The 12917-nt window shown below is 45.6% G+C and overlaps 1 protein-coding gene across 1 annotated transcript; it reads right to left on the reverse strand.

Annotated features, from left to right (window-relative positions):
- Window positions 1-1700: 1700 nt before the first annotated feature.
- LOC140106263 (killer cell lectin-like receptor subfamily G member 1) lies at window positions 1701-8912 on the reverse strand. Its single transcript, XM_072130569.1, has 6 exons — window positions 8827-8912; window positions 6974-7069; window positions 6799-6876; window positions 5197-5351; window positions 3455-3567; window positions 1701-2066 (listed from the first exon to the last, which is right to left on the reverse strand). The coding sequence occupies exons 1-6, from the start codon at window positions 8831-8833 to the stop codon at window positions 1898-1900; spliced, it is 618 nt and encodes a 205-aa protein (XP_071986670.1). The 5' UTR covers window positions 8834-8912; the 3' UTR covers window positions 1701-1897.
- Between the last annotated feature and the right edge of the window lie 4005 nt (window positions 8913-12917).

Genomic DNA, 12917 nt, shown 5'->3' on the forward strand with positions numbered 1-12917 from the left:
TGCCGCTGCCCGATGTCTCCGTGCCCCTCGATGTCTCCGTGCCCCTCGATGTCTCCGTGCCCCTCGATGTCTCCGTGCCCCTCGATGTCTCCGTGCCCCTCGATGTCTCCGTGCCCCTCGATGTCTCCGTGCCCCTCGATGTCTCCCCGTGCCCCTCGATGTCTCCGTGCCCCTCGATGTCTCCGTGCCCCTCGATGTCTCCCCGTGCCCCTCGATGTCTCCCCGTGCCCCTCGATGTCTCCCCGTGCCCCTCGATGTCTCCCCGTGCCCCTCGATGTCTCCCCGTGCCCCTCGATGTCTCCCCGTGCCCCTCGATGTCTCCCCGTGCCCCTCGATGTCTCCCCGTGCCCCTCGATGTCTCCCCGTGCCCCTCGATGTCTCCCCGTGCCCCTCGATGTCTCCCCGTGCCCCTCGATGTCTCCCCGTGCCCCTCGATGTCTCCCCGTGCCCCTCGATGTCTCCCCGTGCCCCTCGATGTCTCCCCGTGCCCCTCGATGTCTCCCCGTGCCCCTCGATGTCTCCCCGTGCCCCTCGATGTCTCCCCGTGCCCCTCGATGTCTCCGTGCCGCTCCCTGATGTCTCTGTGCTCTTCACACATATATATTGTTCTTCACATACTATTTTGTTCGCACCGTTCCGCGCGTATCTTCCGACAAGTAAACAGATGTGCCGAACATCTGTAATCTATTCTTCACTGTGTTCTTCACTGTGTTTTTCACTTAAATGATCCTGTGTTCACTGTGTTCACTGTTTTTATTCTATTCTTCATTGTTCTTCACTGTGTTTTTTTAATTAAATGCTCGATCTCGAGCAGGGAAATACTCGTCCGAGCAACGAGCCGTCTCGAGTACCTTAATACTCGAACGAGCATCAAGCTCGGACGAGTATACTCGCTCATCTCTAGTTGTTAATCAACACACTGCCGCTTGATGACACCAGCAGTTCTGGCCTCAGAGAGTCACCTCTGCCGCAACATCCCCTTACTGTGCTGCGCCCTGTACTTGCTCCACCTGCCATCTCTCTGTCTGATATATTGGTTAATCAACTATGTTGATTTGACAAGGATTTCTTGATATCTACTTTATCAACAAAAAAAACTTGAAATGGGGGGTATACACAACGACAAGAACTGACACCCTGGACGCCACAGACAGCACATGCAGTGTGATATTACAAGATTGGAAATGGCTGTGAAAGGGCTATGACACCACATAAGCCTGCCGGTCGCTGATTGGCTTTCATGTCTGCACATGTGATCATGGGGTGTTCCTTTCTTCTTCCCAGAGTTCTCTGCCCCATGTAACACGTTGTGCTCACACCCATTTAGTTAATAAAGGGGAAAAAAAACTTAGTTCCCACGAATCATCGTAAACTTCGGAATCGTGAAGAATCAAAGTTTTCCTGAAATTCGGAACAAATTCCGATTCGTTAGAATCGATTTGCCCATCTCTAATAGTATTGTTGGATTTCTGAAGATTCCATTGATCCATAAATTAGTAAAACGATCAGTATTGAGGTTGTAAAAGGAATAGAAATTTGTCTGAAATTTTTTGTGAATTGTACAAAGTTATCGCTTTAATATACAAAAGTCACTTTCATCATTTTTGTCTCATTTTGTACAATTTTTATAAAAGTTTTGTAAATTGTAAGTCACCATTTTGTGTCAGTTTTAATCCGTCCTGTGTGCTGGATTACAATGTGATTTCATCTCCTCACAGATTACGGTGAGAGATGGCAACATTTTAGCAATAATTTACCTAATTTTCGTGCATAAATCTGATGAATGTTTTATATGGTTCCTTTATATATTATTTCTGGAGATCCTGCACCCACTGCACACGTATCAGCTACTGTATCGAGATATTGTTATTTCACAGGTCATTGATTTTACCAAATATTATAAATCACTTTTGCACGTGTCATGGAATGATAACAAGGGTCGGGGGGTCTCTGCTTTCTTTAGACATATCCATTGGTGTGTAACACTGCAGCCGACAGGATAATAACCATATTTATTCATTGATACACAGCGTCCTGATGATGATGGTGGTGACTTTATCTGGATCCTGAGGGACAAGAAAACAAAGCAAGAGCAAATTATTTGAAATTGAAGAAATGATGTAAAAAGAGAACAGTGCCATAATATCCTAAAAAAGTGTATAGACCCCCTTTATCTGTTGCATAAGTGAGGAACATCTATCTGGAGAACCAATAGTCCTGATGTCTGGGAGAAGTGTTGAGTGGACCCGATCCGCAAAGTTCATTATTGGCAGTGCGGTGGCTCAGTGGTTAGCACTACAGCCTTGCAGCACTGGGGTCATGGGAACAAGTCTCATCCAGTTCAACATCTGCAAAGAGTTTCTATGTTCTCTCTGTGTTTGCGTAGGTTTCCTCCAAAAACATACTGGTAGGATGATTAGATTGTGAGCCCCATAGGGGACAGGGACTGATCTGACAAGCTCTGTGCAGCGCTGCGTCATCTGTGTGCGCTATATAAATAACGGAATTATTATTATTATTAGAAGCTCAGGTGCCGGCCTGGTTTCAGTTGAACCCTCGGCCATTAATGACTGGGGTCGGTGCTGACAACGATTGTGGGCGTTAACTCTTTAAATGCTACTGGCCAATATCACCAACAGCAAATACATGGCTGCATTTGGAAGTTCCCGATGACATCATCCTCCCTAAAATGGCGGTAAGAAGCCATTTCAATGCCACTAGTGACTTTGCTGGTGTCAGTTAAACAGTTAACGCCCACAATCAGCGCCAGCAACAGGGAACCCAAAAAGGGTTTTTAAATTCGGATCTGGCCGAACCCAAATTCTTAAGGGTCCACTCATCACTATATGGAGCTTCCTAGTATTATACCCTTATATCCTCCCATATTGGGTTTGTTTCTAAAAGACCGTGGTCCAAACCCAAGAGTGTATCCTCAGGTGCCCTGCTGAGACAGTGTGACTTCTCCATACCTGGGGGGAGCCACATGTTTATAAAGGTAAAAGTGCACAACCCCAAAACCCAACATATTGTACACAAAGGGGCTCATTTACTAAGGGCCCGAATCGCTAAATTTTTTGGGGTTTCCTCAAAATTACCGGTTTGCGCCGGATTGCCCCGGGATTTTGGCACACCTGATGGAATTGTGTCGCATCAGCGCCGGGTTGCATGCGACGGAAATCGAGGGAAGTGGCCGTCGGAAAACCCGACGGATTCAGAAAAACCGCGGTATTTAAAAAAAAAAGTTTAGCTTGACACGCACTTACATGCACCAGGAATAGGATGGTGAACTCCGGCGGACCTCGGCGCAGCAGCGACATCTAGTGGATATCGGGCACACGACCTTAGTGAATCGCCGGAAAAACCTCGAATCCTCGTCGGAGAACACGCCGCTGGATCACAACAGGACCGGGTAAGTAAATGTGCCCCATAGTGCTGGTGTCAGGAGGAGACTTACAAGCTGCTGTTATACTGTTCTCCATCCACCCATCTCCAGGCACTTCCATCTCCGCGCAGTCCTGTCCAGTATGCATTATCCACCAAACGGCTGAGGGTTCTGTTTATAAACTCCTAGCAGAAATAATAATTGTATTGTACTTTCTGTATATATTTGTTGGATTTTGGAAAAATTTTAAAGGATGCACAAGTTTTAATTCTTACAGCAGAAGCGGCGATCACATGTGATTTTAGATCTTTAAATTCATTGATGCTGTAGAAAATAATCAAACAGCTGCTGCAGAACATCACAATACACAACTCAGCTGCTGCAGAACATCACAATACGTACCTCAGCTGCTGCAGAACATCACAATACACAACTCAGTAGTGGGAGAACATCACAATACATACCTCAGCTGCTGCAGAACATCACAATACATACCTCAGCTGCTGCAGTACATCACAATACATACCTCAGCTGCCGCAGTACATCACAATACATACCTCAGCTGCTGCAGTACATCACAATACATACCTCAGCTGCTGCAGAACATCACAATACATACCTCAGTAGCGGCAGAACATCACAATACATACCTCAGCTGCTGCAGTACATCACAATACATACCTCAGCTGCTGCAGTACATCACAATACACGCCTCAGCAGCTGCAGAACATCACAATACAAACCTCAGCTGCACAACATCAGAATACATACCTCAGCTGCTGCAGAACATCACAATACATACCTCAGCGGCTGCAGAACATCACAATACATACCTCAGCTGCTGCAGAACATCACAATACATACATCAGCTGCTGCAGAACATCACAATACAAACCTCAACTGCTGTGTCCCATGAAAAAGCAAACTTCAGATTCTTGAAAAATGGTAATAAAGTCCCTTCAGATGCCCTGGTCAGCTGTGAACATGCCATCTCAGGGGTCATTTAGAGGAAGGGGCTTTCAATGGTCATTTTATGACAAAAACTGCTGCACTATATTCCCCATACAAATAAATCTATGAATTTTGGTGACATTTTTAACAGACTTTTCTTTCTATCTCTCGACTCCTCTCATAGATGATAATAATTGAATAGTGTGAACACAGCTTTAATGATTGCATTTCACCACCACCATCAACTCCAATTCATTGGTGCCGCTCTGCTGAATCTTGTGTAGTTGGAATTCTCTCTATTTAACCCTGGCTATTCTTGTCAGATGGGTGGAGCTATTATTTTTTACTATTTGATGGGTGGAGTCAAGCTGTATGATTAGACCATGGACCTCCCATCTCACAGTAACCAATAGCCACATAACCATCTAGTATGTAAATTGCCCTGTAACGATGAGCAGGAGACTCTTTACTGTCAGGTCTGGCCCTGAAAAGGAGCGGACATCATGTTAGAAGGAAGGAGGCCATGGATAACAAATATAAGAAGATACCACAGTCCCGGTGCCTGGATCTATGAGTTATGTCTCTGGGTTATCAGGATGGATTGTGATGGGAGATTTCCTATAAAGGATTGGAATCTTTGTTTGAGAATATGAAAGAGTCAAGGAGGCATCAAAAAGTCTATGATTGACACTTAGAAGATAACTGCTAAAGTATCTTCTATAATGAGCAGCCCCAAATAACTTCATACAGTAGATTATATGTATTACTGACCCCAAGGAAGGATTGGTAGGGAATGTAGACACTGGTAATGCCATGTACCCATTTCGCTAGGGGCAGTTAATATCTGGTGCTATTGATCAGACCTGCTCTTCCTGGGTCTTTATGACCAGTAGATCGGCTCCCATCGTCCTGCAATAATCCCGACTCTTCTCCCATGATGTTTTTTTTGTGTCATCTGAATAGTAATAACAGTCATCTCCACGTTGGATCCAATCATCAGGACACAGAGGTCGACATCCTAAAGGTTAAAGAAAACAAAAAACTACATTTCTTTTGTTTGTTCAGGTGCTTTGTATGCAACTGCGACCAGTCCCGCAGGGAAGTGGGGCCCGCGGCTGTCACCATGGCAGAGCAGTGAGTAATACACACACTACACACTATACACAGTGCTGGCAGCGTATTGATGTCACTGCATCACCCGGGCCGGGCGCCTTACTGAGGGGCTAGAACAGAGGACAGCTGCAACTGGAGAGAACAGAGGAAAGGTGAGTACAGGATTTTTTGGTTTTTGTTAAAACCTGCACTTCCATAAAAAGGGGAGGATGGAATATGGGACAAAAAAGAGAGGGAATAAGGAGAAGTGGTAATATAAGAAGGGGCAGTATAAAGGGGGCATAATAGAGGGAGCATTATATAAGGGCACAATGAGAGGGGACATAACCGGAGAGGGTATTAGGTATTCCAATTTCTCATGTGGCCCCATGGGATAATGAATTGCCCACCCCTGTATTACAGTGACCTCCATGTAGCAGTCAGTTGAGGACTGGCAGCAAATACTACAGGCATAAAGTGCACAAACGGTAGAGTCGTAATGGAGACTTGTCCTTCTAGTGTAGATTTCATTACTTTGAAACCTTTTTAATAAACAAAGGTCAGAGGTAAATTTTGTTTTTTTTACTTTAACACAGAGGAGGAGATTTATCAGAAATGTCTGAGAGCAGAACTGTTCTAGTTACTCATGGAAACCAATCGGAGTTCAGCTTTCATTTTCCCATAGCCTTTTATACAAGTAAAGCTGAGCTCTGATTGGTTTCCATGGGCAACTAAAACAGTTTTACCCCAGACACTTCTGATAAATCTCCCCCATAGATTCCAGTAGGTATGGAATTGAAATCTGATTCATTGCTCAGGTTTGTACCATCAGTACAATATATAATATAATCTGTAATCCAATAATCCTGAACCTAACTTGTTGAAAACTTTATGTTAGTAATATGTAAATTAACTGCAGAGGCTTCTGAGATGTGTCCTAACCTTAGCTCCCAGTACCCGGCCAGGACAAGCCCCAGTAGCCTCTGCAGCTAATTTACATATTACTAAAATAAAGTTTTTTAACAAGTTATGTCAAGTTCCAGGATTATTATAGATTGAGTTAGAGGCAGGAGGAATCTACCATCAGATCTACTTCTGGTAGTAGATTCCTCATAATAGGCTTCCTGTAAGGTATAACCTTGCACAGTAGTCTCTCCATAAATGTCCAAAACCCTCCTCATTCATCCAATTTCTGCCTATTCTGAAATATATACTAGACAGGGAGGGGGAGAGGAGGGAGATGCAGGTGTGGGACTGTTTGCTGTGAGAGGGGATGAGGGAGCTGCTGTTACAGAACATTACTACAGATTTATTTTTATAGGTTGTATCCGGCTATGAACAGAGACTGAACATTATCTCCATACATTACCCACCTCTAGACACATAAGTTCTGTTCAAACACAGTTCCTTCAGTGCAGCTTCTTGAATGCCACAACTGCTCATCTTATAAACTGAATGGGAAGCAGAGAGTTGAGAATAAATGGAGGAAAATGCTGCCGATGCAAGTTGATGGAAGACTTGAATATTTGTCTCAATTGTTCCCCTTACCAAGGGCTTCAATGATGCGGATGAGAATAATGTTGGCCCCCAAGAGCACCGTAATGATCACACCCTTCCAGGAAGGCGTCCAGGTCCTGCGCTTATCTGTGAGAATTGCAAATAAGATGCAATTATTATGGGATCTACTGATGGATATTCTGTGGAATGCTACAAAGTCAAAATGCTAATTAATATTAATCAATAAATTGCTAATTATTTGAACAAATAAAATCTAATCTAGACAAGATCTAGTGTGTCCAACCTTTGGAAGGAGTCTTGGAAGTTATGATTTGCCGCTAATATCAACCAGTCTGTCTGGGATTACATGAAGCGACATGAAGGATTGGAACAATACTACATCGATAGGCAATTAGTTCTCCAAGATGTTTGGAACAAACTCCCAGCTGAGTTCCTTAAAAAAATGTAATGCGGGCAAGACTACAAGAACTGGTCACACCGAATATTGTTTTCATTTATTTAATTTAGATTCTGTCAGGTACCTGTCCAGCAAACAGATCAACCACAACCAAACTAGGCAATAACTATCAGGCTAGGTAAGTGGTGGCAAACTCACCCAGCGACAACAGATACAGACAGCAGAGCAGAGTCGGACAGAAACAGGTGAAAACCAAGATGGTGGCGAAAAGCACAGAATCGAATCCCTAGAGCCGATGTGTGAGAGGTGGGGACTCACCTTACACTAGCCCCCAATGTGTGAGAGGCGGGGACTCACATTACACCAGCCCCCGATGTGTGAGAGGCGGGGACTCACATTACACCAGCCCCCGATGTTTGAGAAGCAGGAACTCACATTACACCAAGCCCCGATGTGTGAGAGGCAGGGACTCACATTACAACAGCCCCTAATGTATGAGAAACGGGGACCCACATTACACTGACCCTCGATGAGTGAGAGGCAGGGACTCACACTACACCAGCATTCGATGTTTGAGCGGCGGGGACTCGCATTACACCAGCCCCCGATGTGTGATAGGCGGGGACTCACATTACACCAGCCCCCAGTGTGTGAGAGGCGGGGACTCACATTACAGCAGCCCCCAGTGTGTGAGAGGCAGAGGCTCACATTACACCAGCCCCCGATGTGTGAGAGGCGGGGACTCACATTACACCAGCCCCTGATGCGCACGAGGCGGGGACTCACATTACACCAGCCCCTGATGTGTGAGAGGTGGGGACTCACATTACACCAGCCCCCAATGTGTGAGAGGCGGGACTCACATTACACGAGTGCCCGATGTATGAGAGGCGGGGACTCACATTACACCAGCCCCCAATGTGTGAGAGGCGGGGACTCACATTACACCAGCCCCTGATGTGTGAGAGGCGGGGACTCACATTACACCAGCCCCTGATGTGTGAGAGGCGGGGACTCACATTACACCAGCCCCTGATGTGTGAGAGGCGGGGACTCACATTACACCAGCCCCCGATGTGTGAGAGGCAGGGACTCACAGTACACCAGCCCCCGATGTGTGAGAGGCGGGGACTCACATTACACCAGCCCCCGATGTGTGAGAGGCGGGGACTCACATTACACCAGCTCCCGATGTGTGAGAGGCGGGGACACACATTACACCAGCCCCCGATGTGTGAGAGGCGGGACTCACATTACACCAGCCCCCGATGTGTGAGAGGCGGGGACTCGCATTGCACCAGCCCCCGATGTGTGAGAGGCGGGGACTCGCATTGCACCAGCCCCCAATGTGTGAGAGGTGGGGAGTCACGTTACACCAGCCCAAAAGAGAACAGAAAACTATTATCTATGTACAGTAATCTTTACACCTTGTTATAAAGTCACAGTTTACAAAATTGTTACATTTTATGTTAAATATCCTTCTTACCCTCCATGTTTGTAGATGTTCTTGATGATTTCTTTAATGCTGGAGAATCCTGCCGGGTTGTACAATCTATAGGTGCTCCGATATAAGTCACGTACAGACGGCGGCACAGTTCTGCTCTTCTCTTACCTGGTGTGATGTATAGAATGTAATGTAACCAATGGAGCGGTCACTAGTTATGTACCATCTACACAGAGCAGACAGGAAGCACGACCACAAGTCACTTCCACTTTGTCATTTTATGTTGTGCCCATATATAGTGGTGGATAAAAGACAATAGAGATTTGCTGATTTACAAAGTTTTTGCTGTCCGTTTTCCCGTACCTGTATTTTCGGGTGACTTTTTTTTTTCCGTAATGGTTCCATTCTCACTGGCGTTTTTTCTTAGCGCTGTGTTAGCGCTGCTTTAAATGGAACCTTTCACCATTGTTCCAAAAAAATTAGCTATAGACAGTTTCCAATAGAGCCCTTACGTCCCACACTCACCTCTAGTTCAGCTAGCAAGATCGATCCTCAAAAAAGAAGAAAATTACTTTTTATCAGGTACCTGGTGCAACACCCTCGCCGATGCAAGGCAGAGCTGTGTTTGCGAATACGTCCCACCATGTAGCTTGCAGCCTGTGTAGGGTCTGACTAGCCCCACAGCAGGTCACTACATAACAAATACCTCACATAGATGGGCATTGCAGTGGTAGATCCTGCTTGGTAAGGCAGGAGTTAATTCTTTGATGTGATGTAAGATGTGTCAGCCAATCACATGTATTACACTCTGTTTCTGTGAGCTGAGATGTAATTGGAGGAGCAGCCACCATCTGACCAGTGGGAGTAACAAGATCCCTGTTCAGGAAACTTCTGGAAGAAGTCAGTTCTCTCTCAGAAGAGAGTGCAGTGTGAGGAGAGAGTTCACTCTCTCAGATTAGAGACTCTGAGGAGTCAGTGCAGCTAGCACATCAGACCAGAGCAGGTGAGCCCAGCTCCCTGCTGAAGACTGTAGTGAGACAGTTAGTTAGGAAAGGGATATCATCCTACCTTCAAGGGTGATATCTGAAGCAACCCAGGACAAGCTGAAGCATCCTTCTAGGACACAGCTATCTCCCAGCCTGCCCTTGCATCCAGGCTGATGATCTACATCCTGTGGCTCCCTCCAACTGCATCTCAGCAATCTACTATTCTGTCAAGGCACATTGCTGCGGTTCCTGTCAGTTCCAATAAAGAACTGTAAGTTGTTTTTGTTCAACGTCTGCCTCCGTCTGGTCCCTGCTACCACGGCTGTCACCATCATGGGCACCCTGTCCACCACACAGAGACCCATACTCTAGACACCAAAGGGTTGCCCCAGGGAGATCCGCTATAGCAGCCTCTCCCTCATCATTTCTTGCCAACACCACCCTGCTGGAGACCTGCCAGGCTGTAGGACAGCCCTCCGGTTCCCTATACCAAGCACCGTGACACTAGCGTGCCTAGGCCGCAACCGCCAGCCACTCAGGTACTGCGGGCCCGGCTGACTCCAGGCCCCGAGAAAAGGCTAGGCCCCGGTGGGGGATGTTGCACTGGTAACTATGGATGGAAGCAAGGAGCGTATATTATCCGCCCAAGTCCACATTCCTCCCTCCTCCACCTCCGTTTGTACACACGTCTCTAGTCACTCGGCTCCTTGGCCGAGTTCTGCGCACTTTAGTCATGCGCAACGAGCATCGTAGTGCCCGCCAAAGCCGCCGGCCTACTGCGCATGCGCCGCGATGCGTCCTTTGTTGCTGCGCACTGAGGTATACGCAACTCCCTACGGAGTTTGCATATCTCTCGCCCGGCGCCTCTCCGTCTAGACACTGTACTCGCAATGAGTGGAAAACTTTGTTTGACACTCATTGCGGACTTGTCTTGCAGAGAGGTAACAGGTCTCATAAATGGGTAGTGTATAATGTATTTTCTGAAGCCTCTGCCGAGTTTATTTTACAATTGTGGGTGGGGTGGGGTTGGTGGTGCAGAATTGTATATTGGCTGACATAATAATGTTTTGCTATGTTGGGGGGGGGCGTGCATATTAGCTGGGATTACAGGGGGGGGGGGCATTGGTGCGCATATAGGCTGGCATAGTAAAGTGATGGTATGTTTGGGGGCATATTTGCTGGTATTACTGGGTGGGGGGACTTTGGGGGCATATAGGCTGGCATAGTAATGTGATGGTATGTTTGGGGGCATATTTGCTGGTATTACTGGGTGGGGGACATTGGGGGCATATGGGCTGGCATAGTAATGTGATGATATGTTTGGAGGCATATTGGCCATCATTACTTATTGGGTGGAAGTTTGTGGAACATGGTGGCTGGCTATTTGTGTGGGGGATGTTGACAAGTTGATGTTAGAACATTATCTTGGTGAGGGAAGGTGATAAGTTATTACAAGTCCATTGTATGTGTGTGGGTGGTTGAAAATTTGCTCTTTGGGGGAGTGGGACAAGTAGTTTTCATTTTAATTTACAAATTTTAATAATAGAAATTTTTATATTTTAACCGGTTCAGGACCGAGCCCTTTCCTGTTTTTTCATGTCCATTTTTCACTCCCCACCTTCAAAAATCTATAACTTTTTTATTTTTACACGTAAAGAGCTGTGTGATGGCTTGTTTTCTGCGTAACAAATTGCACTTCATAATGATGGTATTGAATATTCCATGCCATGTACTCGGAAGCAGGAAAAAAATTCCAAATGCAGTGAAAATGGTGCGCCATTTTCTTGTGGGCTTGGATATTACGTCTTTCACTGAGCGCCCCAAATGACATGTCTACTTTACTCTTTGGGTCGGTACGATAAAGGGGATACCAAATTTGTATAGGTTTTATAATGTTTTCATACATTTACAAAAATTAAAACCTCCTGTACAAAAATTATTTTTTTGATTTTGCCAAATTCGGGCGCTAATAACTTTTTTATACTTTGGTGTATGGAGCTGTGGGTGATGTAATTTTTTGCTAAATTTGATAATATTTTCAATGATATGCTTTTTAGGACTGTACAACCTTTTGATCACTTTTTATAGATTTTTTTATATTTTTCAAAATGGCAAAAAAGTGCCATTTTCGACTTTGGGTGCTATTTTCCGTTACGGGGTTAAACGTATTGAAAAAACGTTATCATATTTTGATAGATCGGGCATTTTCGGACGCGTCGATACCGAATGTGTTTATGATTTTTACTGTTTACTTATATTTATGTCAGTTCTAGGGAACCCTCCGCCCGGAAGCTGTACCAACAATTTTTCCAACTGAGAGGGGGGAATGTCTTATTGAGGAGTCATTGAAAAAAGCTGTCAAAAGAAAGAGGATTGTGGAGACTTCTTGTCAGGTACCTACACCAGAAGCAAATTTGGAGAGTACCGTTTTTTGTGAAATACAGAGAAATATCTACCCAAACTGATTTTGATTTATTGAATTCAACAATAATGTATAATCCAGAGCCACCCACATTATCGGAAGACATGGCCGCCATTGCTTCTCATATCCATCATTCTCAAAGAGGTGGTTTAGATAGAATTCTGTTGTTACCTACTCCAGATCCAAAAACTACAGATTCACCTAAAAAAAAATTGAAGTTGTGGCGATACAGAAGATTCACAAACTTTGAATACCTTTTTTTTTGGAAGGCATAGAACCACTCTCTCCTATTCAAGAGCAGGCTACAGATAATGGGGCAGATTTACTTACCCGGTCCGTTCGCGATCCAGCGACGCGTTCTCTGCGGTGGATTCGGGTCCGGCCGGGATTCATTAAGGCAGTTCCTGGTGCGCTGAAGAGCATCGGAATGCACTCAAGTACACCGGCCTGTTCCTGGTGAAGGTCAGTGCAAGCTCCGCGACACTTTTTTTTTAAAAATGCGGCGGTTTTTCCGAATCCGTCGGGTTTTCGTTCGGCCACGCCCCCCGATTTCAGTCGCGTGCATGCCAGCGCCGATGCGCCACAATCCGGGGGCAATACAGGGAAAATCGGCGCAAATTGGAAATATTTGGGTAACACGTCGGGAAAACGTGAATCGGGCCCTTAGTAAATGACCCCCATTGACTTTGAAAATCACGACTATAATTGTGAAATGTCTGTAAATG

Source organism: Engystomops pustulosus, chromosome 11 (assembly GCF_040894005.1).
Source record: "Engystomops pustulosus chromosome 11, aEngPut4.maternal, whole genome shotgun sequence".
Taxonomy (NCBI): domain Eukaryota; kingdom Metazoa; phylum Chordata; class Amphibia; order Anura; family Leptodactylidae; genus Engystomops; species Engystomops pustulosus.

Bases quoted from the DNA above. Each gene is read 5' to 3' on its own strand.
- LOC140106263 (XM_072130569.1), bottom strand. The intron at 3,568-5,196 runs GTCTGATCAATA...TATTTCTGCTAG, and splicing joins TAAAGACCCAGGAAGAGCAG to GAGTTTATAAACAGAACCCT. The intron at 2,067-3,454 runs GTAAGTCTCCTC...CTTGTCCCTCAG, and splicing joins GAACAGTATAACAGCAGCTT to GATCCAGATAAAGTCACCAC.